Source organism: Cydia splendana, chromosome 4, assembly GCF_910591565.1.
Source record: "Cydia splendana chromosome 4, ilCydSple1.2, whole genome shotgun sequence".
Lineage (NCBI taxonomy): Eukaryota > Metazoa > Arthropoda > Insecta > Lepidoptera > Tortricidae > Cydia > Cydia splendana.
In genome coordinates, this window is record NC_085963.1 from 16,385,697 (window position 1) to 16,411,406 (window position 25,710).

General features: G+C 37.5%; 2 protein-coding genes and 1 long non-coding RNA gene across 3 annotated transcripts in view; 2 read left to right on the forward strand and 1 right to left on the reverse strand.

Annotated features, from left to right (window-relative positions):
* The window catches only part of LOC134790038 (facilitated trehalose transporter Tret1-like), a 31,693-nt gene extending 19,596 nt beyond the window's left edge, over positions 1-12,097 (reverse strand). The window contains exon 1 of the mRNA XM_063760793.1: positions 11,683-12,097. Within this exon, the coding sequence (XP_063616863.1) occupies positions 11,683-11,734 (52 nt within the window). The 5' untranslated portion in view covers positions 11,735-12,097. The remainder of the gene's footprint in view (positions 1-11,682) is intronic.
* Positions 1-25,710, forward strand: part of LOC134790059 (uncharacterized) — a 509,644-nt gene that overhangs the window by 341,144 nt on the left and 142,790 nt on the right. The gene's annotated exons all lie outside the window — the stretch shown is intronic.
* LOC134789592 (uncharacterized) lies at positions 23,125-25,422 on the forward strand. Its single transcript, XM_063760161.1, has 2 exons — positions 23,125-24,441; positions 24,808-25,422. Exons 1-2 carry the CDS (start codon positions 23,491-23,493, stop codon positions 25,420-25,422), a joined length of 1,566 nt encoding a protein of 521 aa, XP_063616231.1. The 5' UTR covers positions 23,125-23,490.

The following is a 25,710-nucleotide window of genomic DNA, read 5'->3' on the forward strand; positions in this document are numbered from 1 at the left end:
TACATACAAATTAAAAAATGTCTTGCAATAATTAATCTTATGTCAACAATTTATCCATTCATGTCAAAACAAAATACGGTAATAACTTAGTACGAGTATCTCTTAATGATCGTCATGTTCTAAATAAAATACTAGGTACATATTACAATATACATAAATCAATAACGGCTGCTATTTAACTGATCACCAGATTTAGTAAAAATTAATACCAAAAAAATATATTTTACCACCCTAAAATAATGAATGATCACCAAAATTATAACACCATTTTAATGTGAAATGATTACCAATTTTATTACATTTTACTATCCTTTTAACGGAAATGACACCAAACTAATCATTATTAACCCAAAAATAGTAAATGATTACCAAATTTCAAACCCCATTTTAATGTGAAATGATAACCAATTTTTTTAATCTTGCTATCCTATTAAAGAAAATGACACAAAAATAATCATTCTAAACCCAAAAATAGTAAATGACCACCAAAATTAGAACTCCATTTTAATGTCAAATTATAACCAAATTTTTAAATCTTGCTATCCTATTAAAGCAAATTACTCCAAAATAATCATTGTAAACCCAAAAATAGTAAATGACCACCAAAATTGTAACCACATTTTTATACAAAATGTATTCGTTTCTGTAAGGGTCGCAGTTCAAACCTAATCTAACCCATTTTTCTAGTAGCATTTCTTTTCTGCAAGGGTCGCAGTTCAAACCTAACCTAACCCACTTTTCTAGTAGCATTTCGTTACTTTATGGGTCGCAGTTCAAACCTAACCTAACCCACTTTTCTAGTAGCATTTCTTTCTGTAAGGGTCGCAGTTCAAACCTAACCTAAACCACTTTTCTAGTAGCATTTCGTTTCTGTATGGGTCGCAGTTCAAATCTAACCTAACCCACTTTTCTAGTAGTATTTCGTTTCTGTATGGGTCGCAGTTGAAACCTAACCTAACCTACTTTTCTAGTAGCATTTCGGTTCTGTGAGGATCGCAGTTCTAACCTAACCTAACCCAATTTTATAGTAGCATTTCGTTTCTGTAAAGGTCGCAGTTCAAACCTAACCTAACCTACTTTTATAGTACCACTTCGTTTCTGTAAGGGTCACAGTGCTAACCTAACCTAACCCACTTAACTGATAGCATAGCAGTTTAACTTACTTTTCTAGTAGCATAACGAAATGCTACTAGAAAAGTAGGTTAGGTTAGGTAGGTATGTGGTACGTGGTACGGGGGGTTGAGCGGAAGGGGCTAGTAATTTTGGCATCAGTTTACTTTATTTGGTAATATGTATACATTTTTTGGTAATCATAGTGGTTTATTTAGGTCTTCAAGATTTGGTGATCATTAATGATTTTTGGTGGTCATTCAATATATTTGGTATTTGAATACAATTTGAAGGGCAGTCGTAATTAAAACGGTGGTACTTTTGTATTTTTAGGCCTTACTTTTTTGGTGTTCAGTATTTTTTTTTGGTAAGCATGATTTTTTTATTTAGGGTACCAAAGTATTTTTTGGTGGTCATTATATTTGTAGCCATCAATAACTGAGAACATGTCAAATTTATACGATTCAATTTTCAATTTAAAATGTCAGGGTCATATACTCATTTACAGAATAAAGTGGATTATCCAATAAAAGGACTCTCAGTTGACGTTCAAATGTTTCGTCAGATGTTTCCGTTCGTAATATGAAAGTACCTATTACATTTATTTTAAATAAATGAGACCATGGGTTAAGGGTTAAGGTAAACTTAGCTTTTACAAGCTTACGGCTTCTCGGACGCAGTCACGAGACGGCCTATAAATACGCATTCGGACGCACGTGCTGCGCGCACTCCGCCGCCGCCGGCTTCCTCAGACACCGGCCTCCAGTGGCTACTAGACATGTCATGCTACTTTTACCACTCACTTAAGTTAAGACGAAAGTGGAGGACCCGTGCGAATTCGCCTTTTCATACAAACGTAGTTCTCATTTTCCTCCCTGGATTCATATCCAGTTCATACATACATTATTGAAAATGTTTAGACACAATTGATTGTATATATCAACCACATCTATGCCCCTACGTTTATTTTTTCGAATTTACAATAGGTTGGTAATTGTAAGAATTAGGAGCATTTAAATATTTGTACGAAATGTTTTTGCATTTACACGTTAATATCATTAAATTTGTGCATTTAAGCAATAAATCCTATAATATAATTTTTACTCCGCAATAGTTCAATAAAAATGACTTTATTTAGAAGAACATAGTATTAGTGCTTCGTAAGAATTATTCCGTTCCATTTAATGAACAGGAAGTTTGTTTCGAGGATTTTTAAACATAATCACATAAACGCATGATCATGTTAATTCGCACGATATTTAGCCGGCCGTGCATCCGGTTTATCCTCGACTGCCGGTTGTTATTCCCATTGTCATTGACAACCCGAGCATGAGGATCTGAGAACAAATGATCTTGTTGTCCTCCCAATAAATAAGCTCTACACGATACCAGAACAACTATTCTGTACTAAAGCATGGAAAACACAGCTAAACAATTGAACATGATTTAAATATTAAGGTATATGTACCCCAATAGAGGATTGTCTTTTCAAAAAGCGCTTATTTATTTCTCTATGAAGTTCATGCAAAATAAGTCCTTTTCTGAAGGAAGACACTCCTCAATACAGGATGTAAATTTACTCACCTGCAATAATTTACGGGGTGAATATATAGGTCATACTGAGCAACTTTTACTATGGGACCTACCTACCCCGAAATTTTGACTCTCATATCAATATCAGCCAGCCAAAATATATGCACATTTTTCGCGTTTTCTGGGTTGGTCCCATTTACTCAGTATAACCTATATATTCACCCCGTAAATTATTGCAGGTGACTAAATTGACTCTCTGTATGTTTTATTTTTTTGCCTGATTCACGAATAAAAGTATTTCGATTTCTTTGACACGCCAGGCCCCAATTTCACCACGGTCACAGGTGCGACAATTGTAAAATCACTGTTGCTGACGTCACAGGCATCCATGGGCTACGGTTACTACTTACCATCGGGCGGGCCGTATTCCTGTTTGCCACCATCATTGTTTTATTAAAAAAAACTTTATTATCTCGGAAAAAAACAGATATTTCTTTTGCGAAGTTTCTGACAATTGTCAAGATTTAGAAGAATTGTAGGTAATTCTTGACAGGTAATGAGTTATATGTCGGAATTTCGTGACAATTGTAGTGTTTTTGTGACAATTGTCATAAACTTAGCAAGAGAAATATCTGTTTTTTTCCGATATAATAAAGTTTTTTTTAATAAAACAATGATGGTGGCAAACAGGAATACGGCCCGCCCGATGGTAAGCGGTAACCGTAGCCCATGGATGCCTGTGACGTCAGCAACAGTGATGTTTTACAATTGTCGCACCTGTCACCGTGGTGAAATTGGAGCCTGGTCTTTCTCGTCCCGCAACCCGCAGCCCAAATACCTACCTAATTTCATACTTTTTGTTACGTGTAAGTTTGAATTTGTCTCAAATGGTTGAGTGACTGACATAAATTTGATTTATGTAATTTATTTTTAATAATTTTATCTTCAAAAATTATATTGGCAAGTGCGATCACAGCACGTAAAATGTATGAGTTAAATATGTGCTTAGATACCGAGTAAACATCTGAAATTCTAATGAATGAAATGAAAAACAAGTGTCTTATTAAACAATTCTATTACTCTGGTGTTACTGCGTCGTTGTTGTGAGTGGCTGGTTAATTTGACAATTGATTGAAGGTTATTTTATTGTATATCTGGCTACCCGCGACATAATTTATGAACAAACAAGTCCGAATAGAATAATTTGGTTCATAGCAATTTGAATAGGTAATCATTGGATAAGCTAAGTGCATATTTAGAGGGGATGAACTAGTTTCTTATAGACTGTATATATCAAGATAAAAGCTACTAGCGTTGACAAGAACAGTTTATTTTTTTTAATAAAAAGCCTTTTTTTTAGTTTTGGCGTAGTTGCTTAGTTGAAAAAAAAAATATCAATATAGCTTTGATGAAAGGTTTCAATTATAATGTATTTTTATTTCACCTTGTATGTTGAATATATATGTTGATTATATGTTACAAAATAAAATAGTCCGTTTTCATGTAGGTATGAATCGTGTGCTAACGATTCTAGTCTAAAAGCTAAAGTCAACATTTAAAGTGACTTTTTGTTTGTTACAATGATTAATATATATATTTTGGAATTACAGAAGATTTTTCAGATAATCGGCTTCATGTGCAAAGTTTTCAACAGCAAATGTAGTTAGCATTTAATTATTAGTTTTTGTTAAAACTTTAAATTACACGAACTATGAATTCAAAATGACTAACCGCTTTCAAGTGCGCAACTGTGACGATAGTGAACTAATTAACATTCCTAAGACGAAACTTTTTGGTCAGTTTAGACGCCAGTGACTTCGGGGAAAAATTGGCAGCTAGTTTAAAGAGTCCTTGCGCTGCTTCCCGACTACACAGAAATACACCGCCGCGACGGCCTCATTCACGCGATAATCGTTAGGCATAAAAACTGGTATACTTTAGTTACTTCCATAGTGTTATGTCTTATGGAATTCTGTTGTGGGGAAAAGCGGCAGATATTCAGACAATATTTGTGCTGCAAAAACGAGCTGTACGTTCCATCTATGGACTGGGCGCTCGAGTATCCCTAAGAGAGAAATTCAAAGGAGTTAACATTGTTACCGTTGCATCTCAATACATACTAGAGAATATTATGTATGTTCGGAAAAACATCCACGAATTCAAGGTTAACAGTGATATCCATAACTATAACACTAGAAACAAACATAAGCTTGCTGTGCCCGCCCACCGCCTCCGTAAGGTTAGTACGTCTTTCGTCGGGAACTGTACACGTTTTTATAACAAAGTCCCCACTGATGTAGTGAATTTACCACTTCACAAATTTAAGTCGCACATTAAGCGCTCCTTGTTAAGTAAGGCGTACTACACTGTAAATGATTTTATAAACGATAGAGATGCCTTTAAGCAGGTAGCTTGATTTCATTAGTATAATAAGAGCTAAATAAATATTGTTTTTTTTTTTTTACATTGTGAATTAAATATGCTAGTGTCCAGTAGAATTGACACATGAGACAATGATGCACTGAGAGAAAAATCACCACCAGGAATTAATAAACAGTTCTGTACTGGGGGAAAAAATGAAGTTTTAGTAGTAATCATGGAAGTTTCACTATTTCTGTAAAATTTATTTATTTCTACAAACAGCTCAGTAATACTAAATCTAATTTCAGCAAACAGACTTTAGTAAATGGAGCATTAAACAAAGTTCAGTATTTGTTACAATCCATTTTTATTACTACTAAAATTCTCCGATTTTTACTAGTAAAGTTTGTGATTTTTGGAAAAAAGCATCTGTGATTTCAAGTTATGATTTTAGTAAATGTCTCACTTACATAGTTTTGTAATATCTAAAAAACGAGTTCGCGGGAATAACATTACCCCATTTAAAATAACAATTCAGTTGTTACTATAGCGACATTACAAAGTTTACTGGTATTTAGTAGATAGACTTGTTGTGTTTATGTTCATTGTTGTACCAATCACTAAACGAGTTTTGTAATACCAACACAGCTACTTGCTACGTTCATTTGGTTAGAGTTAGTATTGTGTCGGATGTCGGGCGGGCGTGTCTCGTGTCTTCTTTGTTTAAAACATACTTAAGTTAAATAATAAATTTAGGATATATTGTGGGCCATGGACATATTAACCCGCGACCTACTGTGTAGTTGGGGTCTACAGGAATATATTGTTCTGCAACTTCGAGCTAGCTGTTGTTATTCTAGTGATAATGACATCAAAGGTAAATCTAAACTGTTTGCAATTCCAACCTCCCTAGCACAGGTGCGCCGCGAGAGCATGTTGCGCGCGTAATAACTACTAGTCTCTTTCTGACTGTATGAATAAGAAAGGAATGGGTAGAATATCTCGACAGGCTTTTATAGTGCCTCTTTAGTACAGAGATATACTACCAAATGTTTTTCTATTCATACAGACAGAAATAGAGACGGGTAGCTACCACGCGCGCGACATGCTCTCGCGGCGCCCGTTTGCTAGGGGCGGAGGAATTGCAAACAGTTTAGTTTTTGCCTGTGACGTCATTATCTCTAGAATAACAACAGCTAGCTTGGAATCGCAGTACAGTTTAGTAAAACCTAAACCTATGACGTCATCGTCTCCGATATTGCTAAAGCACGCTTAGAATTACAAAACGGTTAGTTTTCACCCATGACGTCATCACCATGATATTGCTAAAGCACCTCTCGGAATAACAAAACCAAATTTCTGAAATTACTCTAGCATACTTCAAATTACAAATATAGAAGTTGTATTTCCTACTAAATGGAAATTGCAAAAGTCAATTTGTTCCTATTAGTTGACTCTCCTTGTCCCCGGATTAAGTTTTATTTTTGTAATTCTAAGTGTGTTTTTGTTAGTTTTTTCTCTCAGTGTGTTCTCGCTTGATTAAATTGTTTAATTTAATTTTAATTTTGGACACTTGGAGACCTTATACATCTCTAAGTATTTATTTATATATTTTATTTTTATTTTTGATTGTACATACCTATATTTTTAATGTTTCTGACACTTAGAGACCTTTACATCTCTAAGTCAACTTAGGCTAGTAATTATGTGAAGCTATACTGTCTTTTTATGTAACATACGAGCACAAAATGCCGTGTCTTACAGCTACATGTTATTACTATTTTAATATTATTATAGGCCGGTAGCTTGAACATGTCATGCTCGCTTAAAAGTCTTTGCTTACGGTGGCGTCGTTGATCGGGTCGCCACTTTCCCGAATGAAGGTTGAGGGAGGCGATGGCTGAGATACGCGTCATACTCGTGAACGGGTGCTGTTTGTGGAGACTGGTCTGTTTAAGCTAACACAAGCTATTATACTTAGTAACTTTATTTTTATTAATTAATTACAGTGAGACGCCTCATTCTGCTCTCGTATGTTTCTTTTCTCTTAATGAATGTATTAATTATACAGGATATTGACTCTTGGAGACCCTATACATCTCTAAGGATAACTTGATAAACTATATAATCTTATAGTTCTGACACCTAGAGACATTTACACCTCTAAATATTATAGATTTTTTTTTGTGTTTTGTATCTGTATTTTTTATGTAATTCGACATTAAGAGACCATATACATCTCTTAGTAATTGTAATACGTTAGATTGAATTGTTAGTTTTATTTTATAAAATTGTTGATGTTATTATTTTTGCTTGTAATTATGTAAATTCAATGATGACGTGTAAAAGTGCCCTTGTGGCCTATTTGCTTAATAAATGTTGATGTTTGATATTTGATGTTTTAACAGCACTTGTGTATTTCCTATGGACCAATTCGATAAGGCAACCTTATCGAACGCATTAAGTACCCGTGTCGTATGGCATAACGCCAACCAATGATTAAGTTGAATCCGTTTATCTCCCACTGCATCGCTGCCGCACTGCATTCGGCTTGAGGCCGCGCTAATAAAGAGAGTTTATCTCTACGATTGCTGGCTAACCTCAGCCAGCGAATTTATTTGAAAACGCCGGCAGTTGCGGTCGGGACCTAGTTTCTGAATAAACTACAACATGAAAAGTAGATTGAAAGGCATTAAAGTTATACGGTTCAGCTCAGGACTTTAATACACTCTGACGTTGTATTTTCTCGCTATTCCCCGATAGTTAACAACTCTGATGACGTCAATTAGTTTATCAACAATTGCACGGGAGGCATGTGGCTAATGAGCCGATGTAATTGGAAACTCTAGTGTTTCAATCTATTGCTCGTAAACAAGGTAGAATATAATGTGCTCATTTATTTCTTGTGCTCTAATGCGTAAAACTTATATATATACCTACTTATACATGTTTTGTAAGGAAAACAAGCAAAGGAATCTTCGTTAAGTCTAATAAAGTTTATTTTACCGCTTATTTGAAGTAAATGGAAAACATTTCCACTAGCAATTCCACGAAGGAATTGTCGGAGTAGAACGAGTCATTGCAACGGCATTGTTTATAAACAGCAGTCGTCAGTTCGCCGACGGGAGTGCTCTCTCTTGGCCACTCGAGCGAGCGAATCGCACGAAATCGCGACATCGAGGACTGCGAGCTATCTGATGTCATTGACATACGCTCTTACTGGCCTGATGGGTGCCCATTAAGCGGGAATCGAACGACTCCGGCAAATGTAAATTACATAGAACGTGATCGCTATTCTAAGGATTTGCCTACTGTAACATATGTTATGGTAAAGCTTGACCAGTAATTATGGTCATTGTCAAGAGGGGGCTGTTATTCTCATGTATAGGGTGACAGTTCAGTATAGTATGAAAAAAAAATAGTTACAGTGAAATTCCGCAACATGGCGCGTGATCATATATTCCTGGTCAGGCTTTAGAAAATATTGCTTCAGCGTTAGTAACGCAGTAGTTTGTTACCGTCTCGCTATATATCGACATATGTAATTAATTAATTATAAAAAACCGGGCAAGTGCGAATCGGACTCGCGCACGAAGGGTTCCGTACCATAATGCAAAAAACGGCAAAAAAAAAAACGGTCACCCATCCAAGTACTGACCCCGCCCGACGTTGCTTAACTTCGGTCAAAAATCACGTTTGTTGTATGGGAGCCCCACTTAAATTTTTATTTTATTCTGTTTTTAGTATTTGTTGTTATAGCGGCAACATCATCTGTGAAAATTTCAACTGTCTAGCTATCACGGTTCGTGAGATACAGCCTGGTGACAGACAGACGGACGGACGGACGGTCAGCGGAGTCTTAGTAATAGGGTCCCGTTTTACCCTTTGGGTACGGAACCCTAAAAAGAAACAGAAATTCAACGAGCTCTATTTAAATTTACAATTTTAACCTTTCTAGGGTTCTAATTATGCGTCAGTCCATAGTGCCTTTCATAATTGTTCTCCTTCCATTTATAGCTAACTTATCAAATTTTAGAACCCACGGCACGTAATATGGAATGATTGATTCGATGCCAAAATTTAAGCATGGTTATAAGAGGCACCCCACGAACGCACCATATGTAAATTCTTTTAAATAGTGCATTGTATATAGGTTCGTCCGTAACAGAAGGATTTAGTAATTGTTGGTCCAAGGAGCGGGTCCTTTGTAGAGTTTATACCTGGCCTTAAAATTGTTCCGGGAATCGCTGCTCCAATCGGATTTGTTTCGAGGAAGAATAACAGTTGAAATGTAACCCACGACCTTAATGATAGCGCGCGATATCGGAACCAACAACACATTGGCGACTATGTTTAAAGGCTACATTTTAAGTCAATTGTATATCGAACAGTGAAACCTGGATAAGAGGAACATCAAAGTGCTTTTAAATGCTTTGAACTCACCCAGGTGTGTTAGCGCAGTTGCCGGCTTTCACAAACAAACTCCATACCCAGGGTTGGGCAGTATTTCAATTACATGTATTTGAAATACGTATTTGAAATACATTTTTGTATTTTGTATTTGTATTTCAAATACTACCTGGAAAAGTATTTTGTATTTGGTATTTCAAATACTGCACTCACATGTATTTTGTATTTCAAATACTTCAAGCATCAAAATACATTTCTACAAAATACATTTAATTAAATTCTATAATCCTAAAATGGAACGTTTATTTAAATATAATGTACGACTTGTACGAGGGCAAATACAATGCGCGAGCTATTCTGCGCGGAACTTTTCGTCAACAGCCAGGGTATAGGGTCATTGCAGTAGTTTCCGTCCATGCTCTAGTTTTAGACGGATTAGCAAATAATATATTTCATTTTTAATTTACTACTTGCGAAATATAATTTTGATATCATCATCATCATCATCAGCCTGCTCTCGTCCACTGCTGGACATAGGCCTCTCCTATTGCACGCCATTGAGCACGATTTGCGGCAACTCTGAACCAGCTCTTGCCAGCCGCCTTGCGAAGGTCATCGCTCCATCTAGTCTGAGGGCGTCCTACGCTACGTTTGCCGATGCGCAGTCTCCACTCGAGAACTCGTCTACCCCAACGGTTATCGGTTCTACGGCTAATATGACCGGCCCACTGCCACTTCAGCTTGCTAATCCGGTGGGCTATGTCGACGACTTTAGTTCTCTGACGGATAACTTCATTTCGAATACGATCCCTCAGAGAGACTCCGAGCATAGCCCTTTCCATAGTTCGCGAGCGACTTTGAATTTATGGACCAGTCCTGGTCTGGTCCATAATTTTGATATGTAGACAGATATATATATTGTTTCGACATTAAGGATTGAAATCAGTCCAAATTTGTGCAGCAATGTAGGTTTATATTCAAATTTCGTCAAGTGGACGAAAACTAGCGCAATGACCCTATAAGTTTTTAGGAAAGGATATTCGTTAAAAAAAACTAAATGATTAAACAAAAAAATTGAAAGGTATTTTGTATTTGAAATACATTATTTTAAACACTGTAATTTGTATTTTGTATTTCAAATACCCGTCACCAAAGTAATTTGTATTTGGTATTTCAAATACTTTTAAAAATGTATTTTGTAATTTGTATTTGAAATACGTGGAAGCCAGTATTTTGCCCAACCCTGTCCATACCTACTTAATTACTTGAACATGATCTTACCTACCTACATAAATATTAGTGTCTTACATATTTGTCTCCGCTGAGTATTCGCCGGTTAGTTGCTCTATGCGGTTACCAATCAGAAATAGACTTAGCCCCAATGGGAAATTAGCAATACCTTAATTGCCATACGTATTATGACACCTACGGCAAATTTTGTGTAGAACTAACGAAATGTAATTGGAAGGAAAATTCAGATGATACGAAATAAATGGAATAACTTTTCTATGTAGGGAAAAGTATTTTAGTCGCCTTGTTAAGTTTTTTTTTATTCTGACTCCTACTTATTGTTATTGTGGTAGAGCGAGTCATGATTCCTGTAAGTGTAATCTATTTGAACAATTAAAATTGTTTGTAAAGCCTAACCTCGTAGTGTTTACTTACTTACATGTATGTATGTGTAATGAAAACTTATACTCTTTCATGTCTTTAATTATCCATAAATTGTGTTTTCAGGAATTGGGTGAGTTATTATTAGCCCTAAAAAAGAGTTACAGTGGAAATGAATTAAAAACTACAGCTTGACCAAATACTATACGCCTCTACTAAGTGTCGAAAAGTATTTCATCGTAACGACTCTGATGATAACCTCTAATAACCTCATATTATTATGCCGAAAACGATTATGCTAGAGCCTGATTACAGTGATTACTTTCATGAAGATGTAAGCGTATTGCAAACTACACCCAATAGAATGTATTGAAAAAGTTACACATTGTCTCATTCCAGTAGGATTGTTAGCATATTTTTATGGATCCAATGAGGTTATGAGTTACATGAAGTGTTATGGCGTACGGTTTCATAAATATAACAAGCGTGTTAGCAAATATACGATAAGCAAGCAATGCATTAATGATTAGAATATGTTTAGATGTTAGGCATATGAGTTCACTTGAACATTTACATGTATGAGTATGAGGCGCGCAACATGGCTCACATGCGTGGCGTGGCGAAAACATGATAGGTTATGTTAAACAATTAACTTACCACATAGTGCCGTTGCATATTCCTTCCAATGTGAACGAGTTTTGGCTGTCATTGTAAATGTGTTCCTAATAATTTCTTACGGGACGTTTTGGAATGAGATTATCTTGAGCACTGATTATTTATAAATATAATATAAAATATACTAATAATTTGCATCCATTTTAGAATGTTAAATATATAATAATATTAACGGAAACTAGCTAAATATCACAATGTTATATATTTCGAACTAAAAATTAAATTGGGTTTGAAAGAAAAACGTTATAACTTATTAGGCTTCATTTTGGATGTTTTATGTGTTGGCTTGCTGGCTCATAGTGCGACGAAAGACGTGTCGTGATAACGCGACGGCGGCGGGTGAGCGACTGAACGAATCGAACGAACGTATCGCAGCGCGGCGAGTACAACGGAATGAGGTAAATCGGCGCGGGCGCACGTTTTTGCTCTCTGTTTATCGCGCGGCGCGCGGCTCTACGCGGAGTAGCTCTTGTAGAGATAAGAACAAGGTCGATATCGGCTCGCGGCCGGTGACGAGCGGCTAGAGCGCACGTTGCTCGCTGGTGGAACGACCGTGCCTCCGAACCGAATGTTTGTGGAGACATTAGTATTTTTAGACTTTAGTCCAAAAATAATACTGACAATAGTTTGAACACTTTGAACTGTACTGCACGACACGTTTCATTGGCACACGCATGCAATAATTAAGCAACGGGAATGCCCTAATAACTGGGACATGCAGCGAGAAGGCTGCATTTTGTGCGTAGTCTGTTGCGTAAGATACCTACCTAATTATAAAAGGAAGGTCGATTCAGAAATTAATTTAATTCCTGCAGCTTCTCATAATGTATTTCATAAAATTCAGTAAAGCATACACAGGTAATTTAATAATCTGTTAGGTAAGTGAAAAATGTATACCCGCGAACCACGCTTCTAGAAAGTTATGGATGTAATAGTATTTTTTTACATTTGACTTTTGTGTAATTTCATCCGCAACCCGCTTGTATTACAGGTCTTTATAAAACGGATTTCAGAAGCGGTATCATGGTCACATTTTTATCACCTGTCATGCCACCCGTCACTTTCGCACTTGACATATTTGTTAGAACGTGACTGCCATGGTGACTAATGATAAAGAGCCGACCATCTTAGCCTTACAGACCGCCTATTATGGATGGCTTTATCTATCTTTTTCCATGTGTTAATAACTGTCACTTTTTAACACCGAGGGATAGAAAGTGACGGACACCGTTTTATCACGCTGTCACGTAGACAAGAACGACCATCATATCCGTACAGGTTTCGATAGTATATAATTGTCAGGGATAAAGATAAAGCGATGCCATGCAATGATATTAAAATTAAATATGTATCATGTTTTATGTTCCTAAATTTATGGTTATGTCTACAGTAGACTAGCAACTAGCCTATAGAAAGGAAGTGACATATTAGAGTAATAAGCCGAATTGTTGCCAGGAGCGTCTGTATTTGTGTGGGAGAGAGTCATTGAGATCTCACTGACCCTTAGAAGGTTACCGCATCATCTGTTCGTGCAAATTTGATATGTAATGAAACAGTAATTATAGACATATGATATGAGTATTATTTATATTAATTATGTTCAGCTTTTCCATGTTAACTTTTTATACACACTAATTTAAGACGTCTTTAGAAACAACTGCCCTGGCATAAAATTGCCAGTCATTGAAGAATTAATACCAGACTATATTGATTTGAAATTCATCGCTTTCCTGAACTTTCAGTCCGCCTTCTCCAAATTAGGTATCTCGCCATTGACGTAGGTACATCTATCTCGCACGTATGGCATTTTTTATTATTCAGTTTCCTCTTTTCGTACACATGCGGCAATTTCTTTAAATATCCGTATTTAAACGGAAACTATTTACTAAAGCAACATTTATTTATTTATTATGATGACGTACCTGCATTTCTGCTTATAAATTGCACAACTTTTGACAGCATAAATAATGACTCATTTATTAGTTTTGTCGAGGTGTAAGTGTGTTTGTGCCAATGCATGATTATCAGCTGAAAGCGACATGTACCTCTAGATAAAAAAGTATAGAGCTAAATAGTTATAGGTAGGTGTTGTTTTTGATTTTCATTTTGTAATAGGCCGATCAAGGGTTATCACGATCAGTGAGGTACATATCCTTAAAAATTAGTATAAAATGTAGTTTCATTACAAGCTTTTATTTACCTAGTTTCACAGTTTTGTGTGTCTGCCTGTAATCAAATCTTGCAAGTTAACTTTGACCCACTTCCCGGTTTCCAATGAAGCTGAAAATTTGGTAAATCAGCTATTAAAATATGCACTATTAAGATCTAGTACGTTCCTTATTACAATTAAAAAAGGTAAAGCCTGAAATTGCATTTATTATGGAAGAATGTCCAGATGTATTATCAAATTGAATAATGATTACCGGAACAGGCAATCAATCTTGATTACCTAAGTCATATTGCGTATCTTGATACGCAACAGATTATTTCTTGATATAATCTGTTTACATAGCTAATAATAATATTCGCACCTTACTACAGATTAAGCTTTACGTTTAAGTTCAAGGCGGCCAATTCCGTCATTCGGAAAATTCCGTCAACAAGCGTTTTTTTTTCAAAAACAGTACACAATTTGTAATTTCCCCGACAAAGCAGCGATTGCTGAATCTAAAAGCAACCAGGTAGTACGGGCACAGGTCCCACTGCTGGGCACAGGTCTCCTCTCATGCACGAGAGAGATTGGGTTGTAGCCCCGCGCAATATCTTTCTAAATAGAGCTAGTGCACCTAATTGATGTTTGCCCGTGAAAGTATATTTTTGTAGATTAGATATACTTAGATAATAAAAACATTTGCACCGTATGATTTCACGGCGTATAGATCAAGTCTGTCTATCTAATTTATTCTGTCCTTCCTCGGGTCCGGCCTCAAACTATCCTAAACCTGAGATACTTACCAAATTTCATCTAAATTTGTTCAGGGTCAACATCCTAGATTATTGAATTATCGTTCTTGTATTCTTAGCTTGTTGTTAATTAATGTTGATAAGTTGATTAAATCTTCCAAGTTTCCGCAGTTTATAATTTTGAACGGAAATTCCCAGTTATAATATGCGAAATTTTGTAAGGCAATAAATTGTAAACCCTAGAAGCGATGCTGCGCGCCGTTGGGTGACTGAAAAGTGTAATTTGGGATGTAATGATAATAATTGTCAACAGTAATGACTAAATAAAAGGAACACTTTCTTTGAAATATAATTGGGCTATGGCTACCTATATAAACATTTTATAAACCAAACCAAACAGGTTTATCGTAATAATGTAATAAGTTGTTGGCAAAAATGTCATTATTGGTACAAGTATGTATCGCTGAGTTACTTTTTTTACGCTGGCAACTAATACCAATTCATCGAGACAATTCTAACAACCCCAAACACAATAAGGTAGTTGCGTTATTTTATCACAGAGTTCCCATGGCCGCCTCCTGTCCTCATCATCAGATCAGCTCCATGTCATCATAATATTGCATTAATTGTTATTCGATTTAGGTACATATGTATGCAAAATTTTAGCTCAATCGGAAATCGGGAAGTGGGTCAAATTTAGCTTCCAACATTTGATTAACTAACAAGGCAAGTTAAATACATACGAGTAAAAGCTTGTAATTAAAAATGTCTGTCCAAGGACCTATATAGGTAGATAGTCTTCAAACGTTTCTTCAATGTTTACCTGAGGGCCTACCGCTAACATCCAAAAATCGAATCACTTAATCGTCCTCTCTATCGCTCTACTATGCAAGTCGAGCGATAGAAAGGCAGATAAAGCAATTTCGAATTTCCTTTTTCGCGGTACGCCTCTGAAGGTTCACCTCTATTCCCATTATTGCGTCATGGAATGGAACAGGCGGGTCAAAGTACGACATTCTTCGTGTTTAGCGTCCTTACATTAACGCATTTTTTTTCTGGCGAAATGCCGCAATTTATTCGGCTTGTTGACAATATGATAGTCACTTATTGCTCCTTATTAACAAACGATAAGATTTAAGTGACGTCAAATATGTATTATGCAATTATAGGAGTAAAACTCTTAAAATGGTTTCCCTTTGGAGCGAGTTGAATTAATGTCGTCATGGGTATGATATAGCGGAAACGGCTTAGAACTTTTAGAACTGAGTTGGTGTTCCGTATTAACAAAGTGCCATCCCCTCCGCATTAATTGGCCATTTACTGTTGGTTACAGCTTGCCGAACAAAACTTTGGGGGTTTGAACCTCATTTATTTTCCATCAGCAATCGCGGTTGTATACTTAAAGTATAAGAAAGGTTTTTGAAAGTGTTTTTAATATTTATTTTTTCTAATTAATGTAGGGTAGTAGGTACCGTTTTTTGGCACCTTTGCGTCGTTTTTGCCTAGTTGAAATTTGAATCAATAAGTATAAATAAAACTATTAAGTATATACTTAATATTTATATGCTTAATTTATTTTTAATTTTTAAGTAAGGTAACGAATCGAGGTTGTAATGGTAATAAATGCGTTTATTTTGTCGTATAATAAGACAATAAATGGCCACCAAGGGTACTGGCCACTAACGGTGCTTTTACCCTAGCCCTAGATTCCGACAAAGTTAACTTTGCATAGATTTGAATAAAACAAAGTAAAGGAGTGTCATTAAATATCAATGTTATATTTTCATAGCCACACGTTGTCATTGGAAATACCATGCATAGTTAGTGAGGTCCGACTCTATTCACCTATGTATTTACTTTTTTTTTCCTGTATTAGGTATCCAATAACTTACGATAGAGTACCTATAGAGAAAGTAATATTATCGGGAAATGAATTAGAGATTCACTAGATATGAAATAGTAAAGATATGTGACGTCCTACGGGTAAAGGTACCTTATGGCGGTTGGCGCTTACGCAATTATTATTATTAGCGCCAGCCGCCATAAGGTACCTTTTGCCGTGGAACGTCACATATCTTTACTATTTCATACCTAGTGAATCTCTTATTCATTTCCCGAATCGCGCCGATAATATTACTACGCCGTATGTATTTACAAACTAGCATGTGCTCGCGACTTCGTCTGTTAAGTCGTTAAACTGCTCTCCACCTCTTCTCTTACATACTGATGGTGATGATCTTAATTGATGGGGTGTTTGCAATAATCGACATATTTTTTTAAAAATACGGGTACTAAAACACTAATATAACCCCATCCTCCCTAAAACCCACACCGCAATAGAATTAAGCTAAATTGACTTCCCGCAATCATATTGACAAAGTGAATGATGTACGAGTATATGGCACGTGATCGTTATACACGAATTGCAATGGAAAATTCTTATTATTCATGTAATGCAGGTGTGACAGTATGGCATTAAATATCTGTATGTATATAAATGGAATTAATTTCAAGGACAAAAGCCAGCCTGTCAAATGAAAAATGCAATGTAGAGTTCTTTCAGATGGCAGTTTGGAGCACGTTGGAATGTCGACAAGTGATCACTAGGGCATCGCGTGAACCGCACACAGGCACAGTCCGCGTGTGAGCGAGCCGCGTGTGGGTACACACGTGTGCACACGTTGGCAGCTTTACAAGTGTGATGTATTTCATAGTCCGTCTGCACTACATAGCGCATTTACAATTATAAGGTAACAAGTCGAAAAAGAACAAATTAAAATTTAGACCTTAGATGATTAAGTTAAAGTTTGAAATTAATTAATGTTGTTTTTATTATGAGCTTAATAAACGCGCGTTGCCGAACATTGTAGTGACCGGTGACCGTCGGTCTAGTGGTGTATTTTCAAAACCGGAAAAGTTTTATCACTCGATAAGAAAGGATAATTTATCTATGTTCCTTTTCGTATGAACGTAAATCTCCGAAATCGTGATTAATAACCACATTCAGGGTCTTGTTGAATACAATGACAAATGACAATGTATTATAAAATTATGAATTCCTAATAACATTCAAATGTTTACACTACCTAAAAATCGTAAAATATATCTTAACTGTGATTTGTAGTATTTTATGGGATTTTTAGTATATTTTGTGGTATAGGTACAACCCTAGAAATTAAACGATAAATATCATCCTTTCTGTTCATTAGGTATCATAAATTAGACGGAAGGAAACACTTACCTACAGCTTGGCAAAAAAGAGTATAAATTAATAAGTGGCAACACTGTAGTGTCGTCCCTTTCAAACCAATATATATAAGAAAACGGGACGACACTACGTGTTATCACTTTTAATTTCTACTCTTTTTTGCCAAGTTGTACCTGCGTATGATCGATAAATTAAATAAGAATAGTCCCCGTGAATTCTTGGTACTCAATATGTTTAATGCTGAACACATCGACGCAAATAAAATAAAGAGGTGTGCGTAAATCTTGTCATTGTGTTGTAGTGATAAACGTCTACTCTTATCTGCACTAATGCAATAATTAAACAATCGTGACGTTACAAGTGTACACAGTGTACACACCCACTGCTGAAAATACTTTCATAAAGTTGGTTTATGTAAAGTGGATGTGTGGGCGTGCTAAGCATATTTAAATCGCGAGATACAGTTATTTAGGTAGGTATATATATTATTAATTAGATTATAATCTATTTTTAATTTTTAGTCTTAATTTGTAGTTGTAATTTTTAATTGTTATCTATTTATGATTGTTATCACCTATGTATTTTCATATCTTAAATACACTCGCGTGCAAAAGTATTGCATCACGTTGCAGTTTTTCGTCCGCACCCAATATATATGTAAACTAGTTAATTTCGCTAAATTACTTTGATGTGATCATGTTCCTTGAAGTTTTAGCTTCACGAAAAGTAAAAAAACATGGGAACCGACCCGATGTTTTCAAATTATCGGCATTTTCCCGATTTGTGAGCGGTTTCACGTTATCACGCGCACGAGTTGCGCTATACCCTTGACCCATATAAAACGGGGGGTAGAGAAGGGGTTGTTATCAGTCACTTATCAGAAGTCAATCGTTACATTTTTCCGCATTATTTTTACGTGAAGAAGACCTGGAAAAATGGAAACCACTGAAGCTGAAGGCCGCCAAGTCATCCAGCCCCTGCAAGCGGGGCGTAGCCAACGTTCAGTAGCTGCCGAGCTGAATTTAAGCCAATCTACGGTTTGCAGAGTTTAGCAGAGGTTCCAGGGGACTGGATCCATTACTTCAAGACCAAGAAACGGCGGCAGAAAATGTAAATCAGATAGGGACGACCGCTTCTTTGTCACAACATCTCTCCGAGATCGACACCAGATAAGCATTGCCATCCAGTAGCGTCTGCGTGAGGTACGAGGAGTGGCTGCCAGTGAGTGGAAAATAAGAAGAAGACTTAAGAAAGCGAACTTGACACCCAGGAGGCCCGCAGCGGGGCCCAGATTGCTGGCGCGACACCGTACGGCCTAAAGAGAGTTTGCTGAAAATCATAAGGACTGGACCATTGAGCAATGAACCCCAGTTTTCTTCTTGAACGAATGCAGAATGTGCTTGAATGGATGTCACCGAATAGGAAGAGTCTACAGAAGTCCAGTAGAACGGTTTGCTCAATGTTGCTTCTCCGAAAGGGTCGCCTATGGCGGTGGATCCGTAATGTTCTGGGGCGGCATTTTCTACGACGGGCGGACAGAGCTGATTTTCGTGCCTGGCGGGGGCCGTGACAGTGGATTGACCGCTCCCAAGTACATCACTGATATCCTGGAGGAACATGTTGTTCCTTATGCCGGTATTTTTGATGAGGGGTTCATCCTAATGCAGGATAATGCCCCGTGTCATACCGATAGGGCCACCACAGCCTACCTTCTGGAAGTGGGCATCGACACCATGGACTGGCCAGCGATGAGCCCGGACCTTAACTCCATTGAACACGTGTTGGACTACCTGAAAAGCAGGGTCCGGAAGCGGAAACCTGCCCTGGTCAATGTTGAGGACCTGAAGGGAGCCTTGCTGGAGGAGTGGGACGCTATTCCTCATCATCACATTAGAAAATTAATTAGGTCTATGAAAAACCGTTTGATTTATGTAAGAGGGCTATGGGTGGCAATACAAAGTATTAATTTAATAATAATAATTTATATTGTATTAAAAAAAATGACTTTTATTCTCAACTTACCTGATTTATTTTTGGAGCATTATGCGACTACTTTCAGTTTTCTGATTTTTTTAAGTCTTCAGATTCGAAATTTCATTGAATTTACCATTTTTCTAATGCGTTAGATAATAATCTTTCAGTTGATACCAAATTTTTCAGAATCGGGTATAGAATTACAAAGATATTGGGTGCGGACGAAAAAATGCAAAGTGATGCATTGACTTTTGCAGCACGCGAGTGTAGAATAATTGTTTTAAATTCGCCTAAAGTGAATTAAATTATATCATTATCTTATCATTCATGCATGTATAAATATACCTACAGGCTACATTACATCGTATAGATTTTCTTCATCATGATCTTAAGGATGATTCACGCCGGGCCGGAGCTTCCGGCGCTTCGTTTTCTATGAAAAGCACCACGTGATCACCGATCAGCCGTCATAAAAAATGACGTGCCGACACGAAAAACTCATTGATACGCGCCAGATGAAAACTCTCTTAAATACCAAACCAAAATTGGAATTAAAAATATATCATAATCGAAGAAAACCTTTCCCATGCGAAAGTTACCTCCCGTTGTTTTTTTGCAGACGTCTGTGTACCTAAGAGATTTTTAGCTTTGTTGCCCCCAAAAAAGTTAGTTGTTGGAAAACATTATGGTAAGATCTCCAATAAAATGGACCGATAATCTAGTTTTCCTCAAGGTTGTGATGCTTAGCTGCGCTGAATGGTAGAGGTAGTACGTCATTTGGTTGATATAACAATAATCATGATATTGCAAAAAATCCAGCATCGAGAAGAGGCCAGGAAGGAGATGGTTAAGATGATAAAGTGGATCCTATTCAATTTGGTTCTTAAAACTCCAACCAATGTATCACCCGCTTTGGTAATTTAGTGAGATCATCCACTTATATGTATGTTCAATGTTTATTGTACTTTTTTTACAATTTTACATCTAGTGGACTATGTAATTTGAGTCGAGAAAGTCTTAGAAGGTCTTGTTATCTAAGATACCTATTGTCTTGTATCGCATAGCCTGTAACTTGCCGCCCAGATAACTTGGACGAAAGCCATTTCCAATAGATTCGCTATCTGTTTGTTATCATAGATGTTTGTTTGATGTATTTCTTCGTTCCATAGAGGAGAATGGGAAAATTGGGCCCACATAAGATTAGTGAAAACTCCAATAAAATCCAAACTGCAGAAATCAATCTCATTTTTTGCTCATTTTATTTTTAATTAAACTTTGGACCTTCCTCTACAAAATCAGACAAAGTAGACAATCGTTGACAACCTACCCAAAATGACAATCGTTGATAGAAACGCTAAATCACATGACTTTTTATAGCATCTGTCATCCCGATACACATTCAGTTTTCGTTTAGCATTAAATTTGTCGACGTATGATTGTCTTTTCTAGACCTCAAGCTCACATTCTTGCCGAGGTCCACCGTTACAGCTAGAGCTAGAAGAGCGGTGGTAGAGTTCCAAGACGGACAGTAAGTTCAGCATATCCGTACTTAAAAGTTATCAGTTAGATGTACCTAAGTCTGATTTCAGTGTACGATCGAATTGGGCTGTGAGTATATTAAAAAAAATTCAAACCACCTGTTACTAAAAAATATGCGACTAAGTATATACTTCCATATACTTTGAAACCAATAAAATTGTGATGGAAAGTGTGTCTTTGAATGGAAAATTCGTTTTATAGATAACTGAATTATCCGCAATTACCCCAACATTCCTTAGTGCTAGGTTGGTTCTCGCGTTTTTCAAGTTTTGATTATAATTGAGATGAGACGAGATTAATGTACAGTTTTATCACCTGAAGGACTGATACAAATGTAGAATATGTTGATAGGAAAAATAAAGATAAGCGTCTCGCCGGTTTATCACATCACGTTGCAATCTTTAGTCATACCTAGCTTCTGTTAGATATTTATGAAATTGTTTATCAAATTGCGCAAGAAAATAAAACCGCCTCAGAGCAGTCAGAGCATGCAGTCCCATGCTCACTGTAGGGTTCCGTAGTTACGTATCCGTCACCATAGTCATACTTAAAAGGTTTTTTTTGTAGATAATGTGGACGTACCGAGCAAAAGGAAGTATCTTCGAAGAACTTACGTCCTACGATGTATCGTACGATGGTATGATTTTTGCGAGTGGAAAGATAAGTCGGGCCCTGGAGGGAAACTACCTTAAATCCTTAAGCTGGCTCATTTTACTTAAAGGAGACATTCCTTTATTTTTAAAAAGAAACAAAACTGCATTAGCTATAGGATAAAGTACCTAATTAATTAAAAATCGGAAAGGCAGTTAAAACTGAAGTTAAAAAAAGAGGGTAGCGTTACGTTACGTTATTGTAGTAACGCTTGGCGGCATCTCGTCTTCTAATTATTTTGTTTCATTTAAGTACCAATATGTTTAAATTGCTTAACATGCATTTTGAATAGAAAAAATTGAGATCACGCGGCAATAGCGCTCAATTGGTTACATTGCAGCGATTTGCAAATTTAATCCAGTCAAATAGAGGTCCAACGGGTAATTGGCTTGATAAGCGAAATATGTTTGTACTAGATTTTTTTACCTACCACTTCGATGGCCCGTAAAGGCCCGAGTCACAACCTACACTGTTGTGTTGTGAGGGCCTTCACCAGATTTGGGTTTGTCAGATTGATTTTTGTCTATCAAGCGAAAGTTATTTAACCAGGTTTCGAATAGATGAAGCTACTAGAGAAAGGCCTTACGATTGCTATTCATATTTTTTGGAAATCTAATTATGATCAACAAAGCCTTTACGATTTTTCAAAAATTCTACTGGTTGAACCCAGTGCTCCTTAATATTGTGGTTTATGGTACCAGGTGATATCACCAAGGTATGCTAGCGACAAATGTAAGTTTACTAAATAATTTTAGGGTAAGCAGCATGAGCGATGCGCGGGTGCACGAGAAATCTCTTCAGAGTGCCTAGCCAAGATTCCAATCGTTTACGCCTCGTAGCGAAGGAAACGCTAATGTCTCTGTCGCTCTAATATGGAATGAGTGATAGAGAGATATTACCGTTTCGTTCGCTACGGAGCGAACGATTGGCATTTTGGCTAGGCACCCAGAGCAGCGCGCAGCACATTACATGGATTCGAAAATTCATCGTTCGCATCCTACTTTTGATTATTATATACCAAACTGCACTCCATCAAGCTGCAAGAGAATAAGAAAATAAGTACCTACCCCCTTATTAATAAAACTTAACGGGCATGTATTTAGTTAAATTATGTTTTATCCCTTTCGTACAAATACTGTTAGAAAATTGAATCTTGTATGTACACCCTTATAATACCAACCAATGAATGTACGCATGTGTGAATGACACCTTATGTTCTTTAGTCTATGTCGCTACTCTATTTGCTCCCTCTCTTTGATTTCGGCTGCGTTGATGGTCGGACGCGTAAGCTTTGGCTCCCATAATTGTATTAACATATATTATTTACTAGATAATAAAGTTCATGTGCATTGTGCGAACAGTGAGTATTCTTTCTCCACCGCCCTGCTGCTGCGGAACCTCGTATCCGCGTAATAGGTTCTGGGCACAGTCACGATTGATATATATTCACTGTTCGCCATCACGCCATCCACACGTGGGTCATCATCCTATGATCGCCGGTAAGCGCATTCATCATGGCCGAGGTGAATCAAAACCAACCTCTCAGCTACTCCAACCATTCGATAGAAAAGCTACGTGGCTCGGAAAACTACCAGACATGGAAGTACCAGATCAGGATGCTGCTGACCCTGGACGGTTTGTGGGAGACTGTGGAAGGGACGGACGTTGACCCTTCGCACGTCAAACGAGCATTGGCTCGCATCGGCCTCAGCGTTTCGACCGCGTGCCTACAACACATCAGAAAGGCGACGACCGCTAAAGAAGCGTGGGATAACCTAAAAACTGTTTTTGAAAACAAAGGTTTGTACAGGCGCGTGCTGCTATTGCGGCAGCTGCATCGTATAGAGTACAAGCAATATAACTGCATGTCCCGTTACCTGGAAGCGGTGATGTCGCTCGTTCATCAATTGGCGGATATTGACAAGAACATAGAAGATAAAGAAGTGGTGGAACTTCTCCTTAGCGGACTGCCAGACGAATACGACGCGCTGGTAAGCAACCTCGAGACTGCAAATATCGCCGACACCAACCTCACCGCTGATATGGTGAGATCTCGCCTTCTTCAAGAAGAATCGAGGAAAATGGAAGGATCTTCCTGTGTAGATGAAGCCGCCCTGTTCTCCAAGGCAAGAAACACAGTACCCAGACAACAAAAACAGGTTACTTGTCACTACTGCGGAAAATCAGGCCATATAAAAAGCAAGTGCTTCAAATATAGGAAGGACAAGGTGAAGAATCGGTCGCTTCTGGCTACCGAGTCATCGAAAGCCTTTTTTGTGAAGAAGTCATCCTTTTACCTGGACTCTGGATGCTCCAATCATCTTTGCAACGACAAGACAATCCTGAAGGACTACAAGGAGCTGCCGGGCGAAGGAAGTAAAGTGACTTTGGCCAACGATGACTCTATATCGGCTGAAGGCGTCGGGGAACTGCCAGTGGGAGGCGTCATCGATAAACTTAATAAGGTATTATATGTTCCAAACTTGACCGCTAATTTATTATCTGTTAGTAAATTGTGTGATGTAGGCTATACTGTAGTTTTTACCAAAGAGAAATGTAATATATACAATAGTTGTAAAATTCATGGCAACCCTATTACCTCAGCATTTAATAGGAACGGTTTATATGAATGGGATGGGTGTAGTCAAGGAAAAGGAACTTCGCAAGAAGTGCACTCTTCCATGTTTTTGCATAATAGGCAAGATACACAGAGTGCTAATGTAGCTGTTTCTTCTCTGCCGGTTCAACTTCTGCATTCCCGTTTAGGTCACCTCAGCTTTAAAAGCATGTGTACTCTAAGGGATGATCCTGCAACTGGTATACAATTTCAGGAAACTTCTGGTGCGAAGTGTGAGACCTGTCTGCTTGGGAAGCAAGTTGCCTTGCCGTATCCCGTGGGCGAGGCTACACGTGCACACGTACCTTTGCAACTAGTGCATAGCGATGTAGCAGGTCCGTTTCAAGAAGACAGCATTGGAGGTGCGAGGTTCATGGTTACCATGACTGATGACTACACCAGGAAGTCACACATCTTCCTCATGCGTCATAAATCCGAGGTAATTAAACATTTTATTACTTACAAGAATTTAGTAGAAAAACAATTAGGATTGCCAATTAAAACTCTTCGGACAGATTTTGGGTCTGAATATTGTAACAAAAGTTTTGCTGATTTTCTTAGAAGAGAAGGTATTGTTCATCAGAAGAGTGTTCCTTACTGCCATCAGCAGTGTGGTGTTGCTGAGAGACTGAATAGGACTCTTCTTGACAAGGCTAGATGTATGTTATATGAAGCTGGTCTCAGCAAGTGTTTTTGGGGTGAAGCAGTTATGACTGCTGCATACTTAAAGAATAGGAGTCCAACAAGTGCATTGTCGGGACTAGACGTGCGCGCCGCCGCGGCGCGCCGCCGCCATAAGGAGTCAGCGCGCCGCCGCCGCCGCCGGTAGTTTAAAATTTGCGCCGAGACCACTATACTGGACATCCCAAGAAAAAAAATCTGCACCAAATATTAAAGCATAGCGTTACTTTTCCCTGGTAGCGTACTTACACTACCCAGGAAACTACGACTACTACTAATACTTGAATGATATTATGTTATTTTTAAGTAAGTAAGTAAATATTGGAAACCAGTGTGAACATAATCTTTTTGTCAAAGTCCTACAGAACGCAGAACTTGCAAGGAAACATCCTACAGACTGACATTCTCCCCATATTCATTACTTTTTTATATGCCA